Source organism: Tenrec ecaudatus, chromosome 5, assembly GCF_050624435.1.
Source record: "Tenrec ecaudatus isolate mTenEca1 chromosome 5, mTenEca1.hap1, whole genome shotgun sequence".
In the NCBI taxonomy this organism is placed as follows: Eukaryota; Metazoa; Chordata; class Mammalia; order Afrosoricida; family Tenrecidae; genus Tenrec; species Tenrec ecaudatus.
The window spans coordinates 183349864-183362271 of NC_134534.1; the positions used below are offsets into that span (position 1 = coordinate 183349864).

Consider the following 12408-nt stretch of genomic DNA (forward strand, 5'->3'; position numbering starts at 1 on the left):
TCTAGCTATGGGATCTTGGGTGCATGACTTCACCTTGCCTACCTCAGTTCTCCCATCTGAAAAATGGGGGCAATCCTTAAGCTCAGAGACCTCCTGAGAAGGTTAGAAGTCAATGATGAAGTCAGAAATACAGGAGGGACACAGATAATGATCCTACTTTATGAACTGTCTGGACTGGATGTGGGTGTAACCATCAAATGTGTGCATGGCTCCCAGTGGCCGGGGAGCAGGCAGTGGGGGTTACAGCTGAAAGGGCACTGAATATTAACTTGGGTCGACATAAATCTTTTGGGGAGAAATGGCATGTGAAGGCAGTACCATGCAGTGAGTGGGATTAACGGTCCTTCCTGAATTGCACATGTAGAGGTGGTTTGGTGGCAATCTTTTTGTGGTACGTATTTTACGACAGGAAACTTACAAATAAAATGTAGGAGGTGTGGTCTGGGCCATTCCCAACCCCGAATTGCAGTGAGGACATGGCTTAGCCTCTACTCTGTGGGCACCTCCCAGGAGACAACGACGAAGTCCCTGCTTGGGTGCCCACACAGGGGACGCTATTAGGAAATGGTGTCTTTGCAGAACACTGCTGAGTTTAGAGGTCACATTGGGGGTGGGGTCAGCTTAGCATAATGGGCGTCCGTGTAAAAAAGAGAAGAGGGAACAGAGGAGGATGATCATGGGAAGACAGGGCAGAGACTGTAAGCAGCTGGAGCACTCTGCTGATGACAGGAGGGAACCCCCCTCCCCCCCCCCCCACTGTCTCTGCCAGATGAGGAGTTGACCATCAGCTCCTGTCTGGGGACAGCTGGGAAAACTGGGTGAGGCTGCCTCCCTTTCACCTGGGTCTCTGTGAGTTGGAGTGGGCTCCTGGGCCCCGACCTCTGGAAGCCAAACCCCCCCGAGGCTCACTGGCAACAGCCTCAGCAGAGGCTGGGGAGAGGTAGGTCGCAGGGAGTAGATGCACATCCAGGGAGAACATAGTCCTGCTGACACCCCACCTTGGGCTCTGGGCTCCGCCCTGCTGCTTGAAGCCAGCCTGTCTGGGGTGAGCCCCAGGAAACCAGGACAGGGTCTGCAGTGCACTCTGCCCTGTCCCCTCCTCCAGGGCTCCTAGAACGGCACCTCCCCCCCTGCCAGGAGGCTGGTTCTAATCCCAGCCATTCAGAGAGTGGGGGTGGCCATTGCCTCCCCGAGGGGCAGAGTCATCATCTGCAAAAGGGGATAGCAGGGGTCACCTTCTGGGGCTCAGCCCATGCTCAGGAGGACCCCACATAGCCCTGACTGGGCCACTCACCTGACCTATAGCTCACCTGTGTCCTGTCCCAGTGCACCACCGAGTCACCCAGTTTGGACTCCTGAGATTGCCAGAGGCCTGCCAGAAAACCACTAACCACAGGAGTCAAGGGCCTCAGGCTCAGAGTCTCCCCAGGCCTTCCCACACACACCCTCACACTGAACCTCTACAGGGACCGGAGACAGACCAGGGATGACTCCCATTGGCAGAGAGCCAGGTGCCACAGTCACCACAGTACCACTGTCCGGGCTTCCTTGTCCACTGGGGTGGGCACAGCAATGCCCTTGGAAACTGGCCCTGTTCAGTGTCTGACCATCCACCCTGGACAGCTTTCCCTACCAGGGTTGGCAGGGGGCTGGGCAAATCCCGAGACCTCCTGTGTGCCAAGCATTCCCTTTAATTCTGAAGCTCTCTTAGAAAAAAGGAGGCAGCCCAGAGAGGGAGGAGACTCACCCACAGCCACATAGTAAACCTGGGGTTGGTGTCCAGGTATCAGAACTGGCCCACTGACCTATATCCACTTTCCCCTCTGCCATGTTTAAGCCTCACAAGGGGAAGCAGAAAAAGTTCCTAAAGAGTCTTGGCCCAGAATCCAGTTTTAAGAGACCCCAGAGATGCTGGGGTAGCCCAGGATGGATCAGAAGTCACGGGACCTGAAGGCTGAGCTATGGTACCAGGGAAAGTTCTGCAGTGCTCAGCTTCCAGGCAGTATGGGCTCAGCTGGCAGCCCCAAGCTCCACAGAGCCATGATGGCTGGGCCGCGAGTGCTGATGGAGATGGCCACACCTTAGTTCGGAACCAGCCACTCCCCAAAGTCCGGGAAACAATCATGTCTTGTATGGGCTTCTCAAAGCCCCCCTCAGGAGTTTCAGGCTCTTGCAGGAATTTAAAACTATGTAAACTGCATTGCCCTTTGGGGGTGATGGCATTGTGCTAATGATAACCGGCCGTGGACCAGCATGGGGTGGTCCATGCAGGGCAGCCCCGCATTTGAACCAGCACCGACCTGACCTTATGTGCCGGGTGCCTGAGCTAGCGGCTCAGCCTCTGTTCTTCTGGCTTCTCCCCTGCACATGGGTGACCACTGCGCTCCTCCCGTGAAGGATTTCGGAGGAAGGAGGAGACGAGTTCATGCAAACATCTGCCGCTGCAGTGAGCACCCAGCCAGTGCGTCATTTACCTGCATCCTTCTCCCAGCCAGCGAGGCGTGAATGAGGCCCCAGTGTGTGGGGAGCATTCCTGCGTATTCCAGGGGCACAGTGGTCTCGTGGTGGGGCGCCCACCTCATGGGTCTTGGTGGACCTCAGCACTCAGTAGCATGTAACGCAGGCAGAAGAGGAGACGGTGAACGCCACCAGCAGAGACCCTGAAGCCTGGGCAGCACAGGCCAGCCCCTGTGCACAGACGTCCAGCACGGAGACACGGTCTCCTGGGTACCCTCCAGGGGAGTGATTTGAGACACAGACGAGGCTTTACTTCCCGGGACGTCTGCTGCCCCTTTGTCCGCGGGGGTATAGTGGGCCATGCACTGGGCTACAAATGGCAAGTCTGAAAGCACCCACCGCTTCGCCAAGACAGAAGAGGTCTTTTACACCTGGCAAGAGGTACAAGCTCAGAAGTGGACAAGGGAAGCTCTACTCTGTCCCACAAGGTCCCCATGAGTCAGAATTGACTCCCTGGCAGTGAACTTCAGCTGAGCCCCTGCAACATGCCATTAACACAGTTCCTGGAACACGGAGGGCACTTACAGAGAGCCCAGGGTCAGGAGGGCTCTGGAAGGGAAAAGGCCTGCCTCTGCTGTGTGGCCTTTAGTCTCGCTGAGCCGCCTGCACAGTTGTTAAAAGGGATACATTCAGGGCCTTGTGAGGCTGGGGCCTGGCACGTGGTGGGTGCACATAACCATTGGTCCTCCCCAAAGCCTGGGCTCTGAAAGCCAGGGACCCAGGGGCTGGGGTGGGGGTGGCTCCCCCTGTTCTCTTTTCTCCTGCAACTCTCTGCTGCCCTTGCTGATTCAAAAGCCAACTCACACAGCCAACAAAGGGCCAATGGGCTTTCATGTCCTGGCCCTGAAGTATCCAGAAATCCTGCGGTGCCCTGGGAGGACACAAGCAGACATGAGGTCACTGGATGTGCCCATCCCCTTGCCCTGCCTTGTGAGCTGAGCTGGCTGGAGAGACCCTGTTTCATCACCACCAAGAGCAGCCAGTGGGGACATTGCTGCTCCTCTGTCAGTGACGTGGGGGCGGACCCAGGTCATCACAGCACCTCACCCTCCTGCCCAGGCAGGACGCCCGAAAGCTTTATTTAGTAATAATTGTAGGGACAGCTTACGACCAAGGGTCCTCACATGCCCTGCAGTGTGCTCTGGAAATTCCTGATCACCCTGTAACACTCCCATCTGCTGTCCATTCTGCAGAGGAGAAAACTGAAGCGCAGAGAGCGTAAACAACCTATGTGTAGCCACTGCCCGGAGGAAGCAGGCTAATCCATCAGCCTCTGCTGAACAGTGCTTACACAGGCTCCGGCCCTGGGCAGAGCTGGGGAGGGTAACTGGGGAGGGAGCAGGCCTGTTGTAGGACACAGGCTCCGTCTTCCTCCTCCTCACACCCGGGAGCCCGTGTCCTGCCTCACAGTGACAGCTCGGAATGCACCCTGCTTTTTGATCCCTCCTTCCGGCCTGGAGTGAACTCTCACATGCTGCACCACAAGCCGGCTCAGCCGTGGGGAAAGGGGGCCATGAGTAAGGGGAGTGGCAGGCTTGCTCCACTCCTTCCCTGTTGGGGCCAGTTCTTACAGGGACCAGATGGTGAGGCGCTGGAAGCAAGGGGGAGGACAAAGGGCTCCTCAGGAGGCACGTGTTCCCCCCATCACCCCCATTCTACAGATTAAGACACTGAGGCCGGAGGAGGTAGGGACTTTGCCCATGTTTCCCATGGGACACTGACAAACATGATGTCCTCCAGGAGCAGCTTAGCATCCCTGCATGCTGGTTCTCCCCTGAATCCAGATGCTCACTGAACATCTATTGTGTGCTAGCACCAGACAGGAGATTCCATAGGAGGGACCCCTGCATAGAGCCACATCCCAACCCCTAGCTCCTGCACTGAGTTTGAGACAAGGGCCAGCAAGGAGGACCTGGGTTGGACCAAAATGGACAATGGACCGGGAAGGAGAAGGGGTGGAAAGGGCTGGAGTGGGAGAGGTAGCCTCACACAGTTCCCTCTGTGCCTAATGGTGCTATGTCACTCTCACACATCTTTGCTGTGTCCAGGCACCTCATTCATCAATCAGTCGGTGTCAGGCTCTGTTCTGGATACAGCAGGGAATGAGGCAGACAAGGTCTCTGACTTCCTGGAACTGACAGACTTACAGGAGCCTTAACAGAACAAACACAGAGACAAGCAGTGAAGAAAGGAAGGAGGGAGATGCCAGAGGGTGTCCAAGGGAAGACTGGGGCTTGAAAAGTTAAGAAAACTTCTTAGACTTAACCAAATTCACCGAGGGAATGAGTTTCAGGGCCTGGGGAACCAGAACCATAGTCTCGGGGACATCCAGATAATCTTCTACATCCTACTTTGGAGAATGGGGACAGGGGCCTTAAAAGCTCATCACCAGCAGCCACTTAAGATGAAACTATTGGTCTCTGCCGTGCTGAGGAGAGAAGAGTGAGGAGAAGTGAAGACAGGTGGAAACAATTAGTTCAAGGGACCAATGGAGCTTGTGGCCATCCGTCGCCACAACCCTGAGACCAGAAGACCTAGATGTTGCCCAGCCAACAGTACCAATTGCTCTGTAAAAGATTCCGTTAGCAAGGTCTTAGATAGAGTGGATGAGAAATGGGAAACTGAACCTCAAATCATAGAAGAGTTCGGATAGAGACTGGTGGGAGTCCCCAGCCCCCGCTAAGACTAGGGCCCTTAGTTACCCTTCCACTTTGGAACTGAGCTCATTCTGTGCTAGAATCACAAACCACTTAACCTCTCTGGCGGTAATCGTGAGTGTGGCTCAGGGTAAATGTTAACTGTCAGAAGCAGTAACCCTGAGCCACACTCAGGATTACACTGCAGCGAATTCCCTTAAGGAACCTCAAATTACAGTGACACAGTCCATGGGTTGGATGTCCCACAGGTAGTGTAGTTTGCATATCGAGGCCCTGAACAAGCAAGGCAGCCACACACTGGTCTGATGATCAAAGAGCAAGAGACAAGAAAGGCGAGGCTTGCAGAGCCATTTATCTCTCCGCCCTTCAATTAACAAAATTACTGACATAGTTAGACCAAATGAGGTTAAGATCAAATGGGTAGCATTTACTCAGCATCGACACACAGACGGTTAAAAAGGAAGCAGTGATGGAAACACAGAGAGGGGGAAAGAGGTATCAGAAAGGAGCGCTGGTCATCAAACATCTTAATTTTGGTGGTAATTGTTTGAGTCTACGAGTGAGAAACAATTGCCCACACACACACACACACACACACACACACACACACACACACGTAAAGCTGATGACAGCCCAGTTTTGGTGGTGCACTACAGTGATGTAAGGCGTTAATGTTAACAGGGGAAATGAACATTAACAGGGGAAATTGGGCTAGGGGCACATGAGACTTCTTTTACTATTTTGTAACTCCCTGTAAATCTATAATTATTTCAAGACAAAAAGCTTCAAACAAACAAACTAGGGTCAGGGGAACATCTTTGAGAACACAACCTTTGAGCCAAGACCTGACGAATGACTCAAGAGAAATGAGGTAAAGTGGGGCAGAGCAGAAGAGCATTCTGGGAGATGGGAACCACAGGTGCAAAGGCCCTGAGGCAGGAAGGATCTCAAAGCAGGAAGGCTATGAGTGAGAGGGTTCATGGGCCACAGGAAGGGCAGAAGACGTGGGCAGGTCCCTGCGAGTGTGGACACATCTTCCTTGCCTTGAAATAGCACTGGGAGTTAAGAATGCAGGCATAAAGTCCAATAATTTATCCAGAGATCAATGCAGCTGGGCTTTCTGCATCCGGGTGCTTGTAGCCAAGGCAGTGTTATCAGGAAAAGGGGCACTGAGAGTCCCCTGTGCCCTCTGAGAGCTTACCCACAGCCACCATTTTTTACCTGCAAAACCCTTGTTCTGGGAACCAGTCCCAACACTCCTGGTGCACTGGGAGAAGAGGAAGGAGAGGTTGAGGGGAGTGTGCTGGTTCAGCTCTGGTCTCTTCTGGGGTCTCTCACCATCCCCAGGGGCTCCCCTTGGACCTGGCTGGGTCACTGTCAGTGTGACCGCTCTGGGCCGTGGTCTGCTTGCTCACCAGGAAAATGGTAGCCCCAGCTCTTCCTGGGTCATTGGGGTTAAACACCTGGCAGAGGGGCTGGCCTGGCATGGGGGCCTTCCAGAGAGTAGGGGTTAGACTAGTCAGAATGGTCACACTCGACTCACTTTCTGAGCACCCATGGGGTACCTGCTACTCTGCAGAGAACCAGGGGGGCGCTCAGGGCAGAGAGGACTGGGTGTGCCAGGACCCAGCTTGAGCCTGCTCTGTGGCCTTGGACAAGTGCCCAAAGCTCTCTGAGCCAGGGCCCTGCAAGCCTGAAACGAGGCTGGTGATGGAGTCTCAGGCTGCATGGACCCTCCCAGGCCTGCGCTCTTCGAGGGTCACAGCACCACTGCCCGCTGTCCGCAGGAGGAGAAGAGGTTGCCCGGGACCATACTCCAGGAAGCGATGAAGCTGGATGTATGACTGAGGTGGGCGGAGCCTCCTGCCACCATGTAGGCCCTCTCACCAGGGGACACTGGCCAGGCCCCACCCTGTCCACCTCTAATGATTTAGGGGAGAAGAGGGCTGGGTCCTGAGAGCAAGGCTGGGAGTTGAACCATAGCACACCCTAGACAGCATGAGCTGACGTGAACAAGGTCCCCCCACAGGGCAGTGGCGTCAGCAGCCCCTCCTTTCCCCAACCCTGTGCAGAAGGTCGTTGGAATTTTGATGGCGGCTTATATTAAACGGATCGGTTGCTTAGGGGGTTGTATTGACACCGGAATCCTACTACGTCATCCACACATGGAAGGCCGTACGTGTTCCTCCGTCTCCTTGCATTTGGTGTCCTGTTGTTGCCAGTGCACAAGCCTTGCACTTTCCTGGGTTAAGGCATCCCTAGGGGCCTGATGCTTTTCGATGCTCTTTGGCAATGAGATGGTGTCCTGTCCTACGTACGGTTCCCTTTTCAGACTGCTCACTGCTGTCCGTAGTACCCAGACCTGCCTGCCTTTTCTGGGTGGGCCACACGCTGCCACCTTGGCTGGCGGCACACCTCTCACGGGCCCCACCTGCACCACGCTCACTGTACATGGCATTTCAGTGTATGTTGATGACAACATGGGGTGGCCATGGCTGTCCTCATGTTACATATGAGGATGCTGACGCTGCAGAGAGCTCGCTGGTGAACTGCTGAGTCTGGATTTTAACCCATATCCCTGCCTCTCTAGAAAGGCCTTCCTTCTAAAGGAAGTCCGGGGTTGGCCACAGGGGTGCTGTGTCGGTTGGCCTCCACAAACTTGATCTTGAAAATGAGTCCCCCATGTGACTTCCATCTCTGCCATCTAAAGTTCTTCTTACAGAACTGCCCATCAGCCCTGCCATCTGCAGCTGACCACTGCATCACCTATGGTCCCACAGGAAGCTAAAGCCGCATGAGACTCAGTCGCCCATGGCCCTTATCGCTGGCTCCTTTGCTCCTGTTTCTTTCCGTGGGTCTGACTTCCAATGGGATGTGGCTTTCTTGTGGCCTTCAATAACTCTCTTTGGCAAGGAGCCATGCAGAAAACCACCGTGGACTCAGTGTTATTACTGTGCACACCGTTGAGGGAATCAGCCTCACATGTCTGCTTGTCTGGTTTCTCGGGCTACCATGGCTTCGTAGGGTGAGAGGGTGATGTTGGCGGAACCTGGGGCCACCTCCTTGTCTGGAGAAACGGAAACCTGTACCGTCACGGCTCTAATGTCCCGTCTGATCGCCTGAAGCGGCGCATACAGTGGGGCTGTTTATTTGCCCAGCACATTCATTAGGAAATGTTGCATCGTAATGAACCACAAAGAGAAGTGTTTATCTGACACTGGTCACTGCACAGACAGACTAATCCAACAAGGACCGTGTGCTGGTGAGGGACGGGTGGGGGTGGGGGCCTGATGATGACCCCTCCTTGCGGGGGTGGCCTTTTCTATAAGAGATCAAGCAAAGCAGGTGCCTCGTCTGTCCCCCGCGACTTCCTGTGTGCCGGGACTCCGTGTCTGCTTCCAGGGGTGGCCCCACGTGGGCCTCTGGCCCTGGGAGCCCCCCTCCGAGCGGTCTGTGTCTTGCCGCGTCCCCACGGCCTTGGTCCACAGACTTGGAGCATTCCAATACAACTTGATCTCCAGGTGATGTGATTCGAATTTCACATGATATTCACGTGCTATAAGACCTCCTCCTCCTTCTCTTTTTTAAAAAAAAAAATGCGAAATCTTCCCTCAGCTCAGGGGGCTGTACGAAAACAGGAAGGAGTCCGGATTAGTTGGACAAGCCGTCCTAGAAGACCTGGGTAAAACCAAATTCTCAAAAATGTTAATTTTTTTCTATAATTGCTTATCTATATCTACCTGGATAGTTTGGAAGAAGATGGATTTATAGTCACCTCCATGACGCTATATAATCAGAAATTCTCCCATTCTGGGTTATCTGAATAGACGGAGAATTGCTTGTTTTCTTCGCACCTGTGCTAGCTGGTTTGTTTTGAGTGGCCCACTTTTAAAAAACCAATAATAAATATGTGTTCTGTCATCCAGACCTGTTGTCAGGATTCTTGTTTTAGATCCTGGAAGCTAAGTCGAGAGGCAGGGAATCGCGGCTGCCGCCATTCAGTTCATGGCTGAATGCTTTAACTTAATGCTTTAGCTTTCTCGCTTCTCAAGAGCAGCCAACTGGTAAGCAAATGTGCAACGACAGAACAAGAAGACCCGGGCAGAAGCACGCCAACGGCACCATGAGTTCCTTCCACCATGCAGGGCCCCCAAGAGGAAGTCGCCTGAGGCTGTGGAAGAGGGCCCTCGGGCAGGGGCACCAGGATCCCTCAGTGAGCAGAGTGTGTTTGCAGCTCCTGGTCAAGCGATGACGGGGCTGCGTCCCAAGAGTTGGGCTGCCTTGTGTACCCCTTGAAGATACATTCAAGGCCTAACCCCTGGTGCCTGCTACTGTGACCTTGTTTGGAAATGAGGCCTTTGGAAATTTGTCAGTTAGGTTCATTGGAGACCAGCGTCGAGGGAGGGGGAGGGGGGTGTCTTAATCTAATCCAAGTGCCATCTTACAAAAGAACAAGATGGAGGCAGCGGGAAGCCGGCCTCGTGAAGGAGTGCAGTCAGTCAAAGCTAGAAGCTAAGGGGTACTGGGTCATCAGAAGCTGGGGACACAAGAGAGGACCTTCAGCTAGTGCCATTGGAGATACCACAGCCCTGCTGAGGACACCGTGCATTGGGAACAATACCTTTCTGTCACCTAAAGTCACTCAATGTGCGGCGCTTGGTGATGGCAGCTGTCCGGGGTCACTGTCCCCTGGTGCAATAGCATCCTGCAGGCCCAGAGAACTGGACTCTCTCAGGGAAGGGACTCGCCGCGGCCCAATTTCTTTTAGCGGGGTGGCCAGGACCAGCAAGACCCTTCTCTGTGCCTCAGTGTCCTCCTCTTGAAAACATAGTGAGGAGATGTGGTGGGGGGTGACCATGGCTCTGATCTGATGGACTTGTAAGGGGACAGCACAATCCCTGCCCAGGCCTGGCTCACAGTCTGGGCTCCACGGGTGCTCACTGGATGCACTTCGCTGGGCCTGGCCCTTCCGGAGTTTCTACACCTGACAGGGCGGGTGCCCTCCGTCCCCCGCCCCAGTGCCCCGCCCCGGGGGGCTGACCTTCGTTGCTCTCCCCGGGCGGGTGGTAGAAGGAGAGCCCCAGGGAGATGATGGCTGCGATTTCCAGGATGATCAGGGTCACGTCTTGCAAGGCTTCCCACACAAGCTGCAGGAACGTTTTTGGCTTCTTTGGAGGTATAAAGTTCTGCCCAAAAATTTGCTTCCGCTTTTCCAGGTCTGCAGCTGTGCCGGGCAATCCTGTGGGCAGAGGGCAGAGAGGTCAGTGAGGGGTGAGTGGGGGGAGGGACAAATGCAGCATGCTCCCCAGGAAGCACCCCTGGCATGGGGAAGGGAGGGTGGTGGGGTGATGGAGACCGAGGCGGGAAGGTCGCAGGCTCTGGCCAGCCGAAAGACCTAGCCCAGAGGTCTCTGCTGGCTGTGGATACAGAGCAGGGTGCTCGGAAATCCGGGGGGCAGATAGTGGCCTGAATGGTGGTCCCCATATATCTGTGCCGTAGATTTCAGAGCCAGGGAGCGTGACCTTATTTGGAAGATGAGTCTTGGCGACATGATTAAGTTAGGGACCTAGAAATGGACTCATCCTGGTGGGCATAAAACCTAATGGCAAATGACAAGAGACACCCAGAGAAGAGGAGAGGCCACGTGAAGAGCGTGGCAGGGAGGAGAGCATAGTAGCCGCCAGCCGAAGATGCCTGGAGCCACCCGAAGCTGGACGAGGCCAGGAGTGGGTTCTGCCGAGGACTCAAGAGGGCGTGGCCCGACTGACGCTGTGACCTCAGACCTCCGGCCTCCAGGACAGAGAGGGACGCCTTTTGTGTTGCAAGCCGCAGATCATGGATACCCCCACCGCACCGCACACCTCTGCTTCAGCTTTGGGTCTCCGATCCCCCTCCTCGGTCAGCAAGGCAAGAGCTCAGGCTAGCACATCGGGGTCCAAATCCCAGTTTGATGTCCTTAGGTCTCTGAGCCTCAGTTTCCTCTTCTGTAAGGGGACGGTGATTGCTCCCCAATGATAAGGTGGCTGCGCACGTCAGAGGAGATCACACACGCCCCCAACAGGTGCTCACTGGACACCCGCTTTGCTCAGCACTGTGGCATCCAGACCTGTTGGGACAGAGCTTGGAACTGTGGCAGCGGTCATCTCGGCTAGTGGTGGTCCCCGGGGCTTATGGGCAAGGGGAGCGAGGCCCAGTGAGCTGGGAGAGAGTATATGCAGGTCACTGCCACACCATCCTTGCCTCTAAGGAGCGTGCTGGTTGTACTTCTCCCGAGACAGATTTATTTGAGGGGGGGCAGTCCATGATACTTTCAATATCAATCTCAGCACACAATTCAAATGCATCAACTTTCTTCAGTCTTCCTTGTCTAGTGTTTGACTTTCATCGGTGTATGAGGCAACTGAAAATACTCTGGGTGTGGGTAAGGTACGCCTTTGTCCCCAGAGTCACCTCCTCGATTTCAACCCTTTAAAGAGGTCTTGTGCAGCAGATTTGCCCAACGCTGTGAGCTGATTGATCTCTTGACTGCTGCTTCCATGAGCATCGGTTGTGGAATCCCTGACCACCTCGACGTTTTCTCCTCTGCTCAGGACGGTACCTGTTGGTGCAGTTGTGGGGATTTGGGTCTTCTTGACACTGAGTTGTGAGACTGAATGGCAGCCCTCCAGTATGTGTGTCGGAATGCCAACCCCTGCGCCTGTGGATGTAATCTAATAGGATGTAATCACTCCCCACAGCGCGGTTGAACACAGCAGAAGGCACTATCGTCAGTTGAGGTCAGACCAGTGTAGGGTGGATCCCAACGGTCTCAGGTGATGCCACAACCAGCCCGTGGGTGAGCTATGATCACTGTCCCCAAGTACATAGGAGGGCACCGAGGCTCCGACTGCTGAGGCCCAGCCAGGCTGAGACTCACTGCTGTATAAAGAGCCACGCAGACACAGAGGGGGGCAGAGAGAAGGGGAGAACAATGGCGGCAGACGCAGCAGGAGACCAGGAGTCCAGAGCGACGCTGGCAGCTACTGGACAAGGCAGGCCCTCCCCCTAAAGCCACACCCTCCCCCTAAAGCCATGCCCTGAGCTGCAGCATCTAGTCTCCTGAACTTGGAGAGAATCAGCTTCTGGTTTTCCAAGTCAGCTTCTTGTGGTATTTCTGTGACGGCAGCAACTAGGAGACTTGGCAGCGGCCACACCAGGTCTGGCCTCTGCGGCCGGGCTGCGCGCCTCCCTATGC

At 54.8% G+C, this 12408-nt stretch overlaps 1 protein-coding gene across 14 annotated transcripts in view; it reads right to left on the minus strand.

The window, feature by feature from the left end:
- ATP2B2 (ATPase plasma membrane Ca2+ transporting 2) overlaps positions 1-12408 on the minus strand; it is a 114865-nt gene that overhangs the window by 73710 nt on the left and 28747 nt on the right. For 12 of the 14 annotated variants that reach the window (XM_075550480.1, XM_075550478.1, XM_075550476.1 and 9 more), the window contains exon 2: positions 10216-10413. The exons of the other annotated variants lie outside the window; for them this stretch is intronic. In XM_075550480.1, coding sequence (XP_075406595.1) covers positions 10216-10413 — 198 coding nt within the window. The remainder of the gene's footprint in view (positions 1-10215; positions 10414-12408) is intronic. 14 annotated transcript variants of the gene reach the window in all.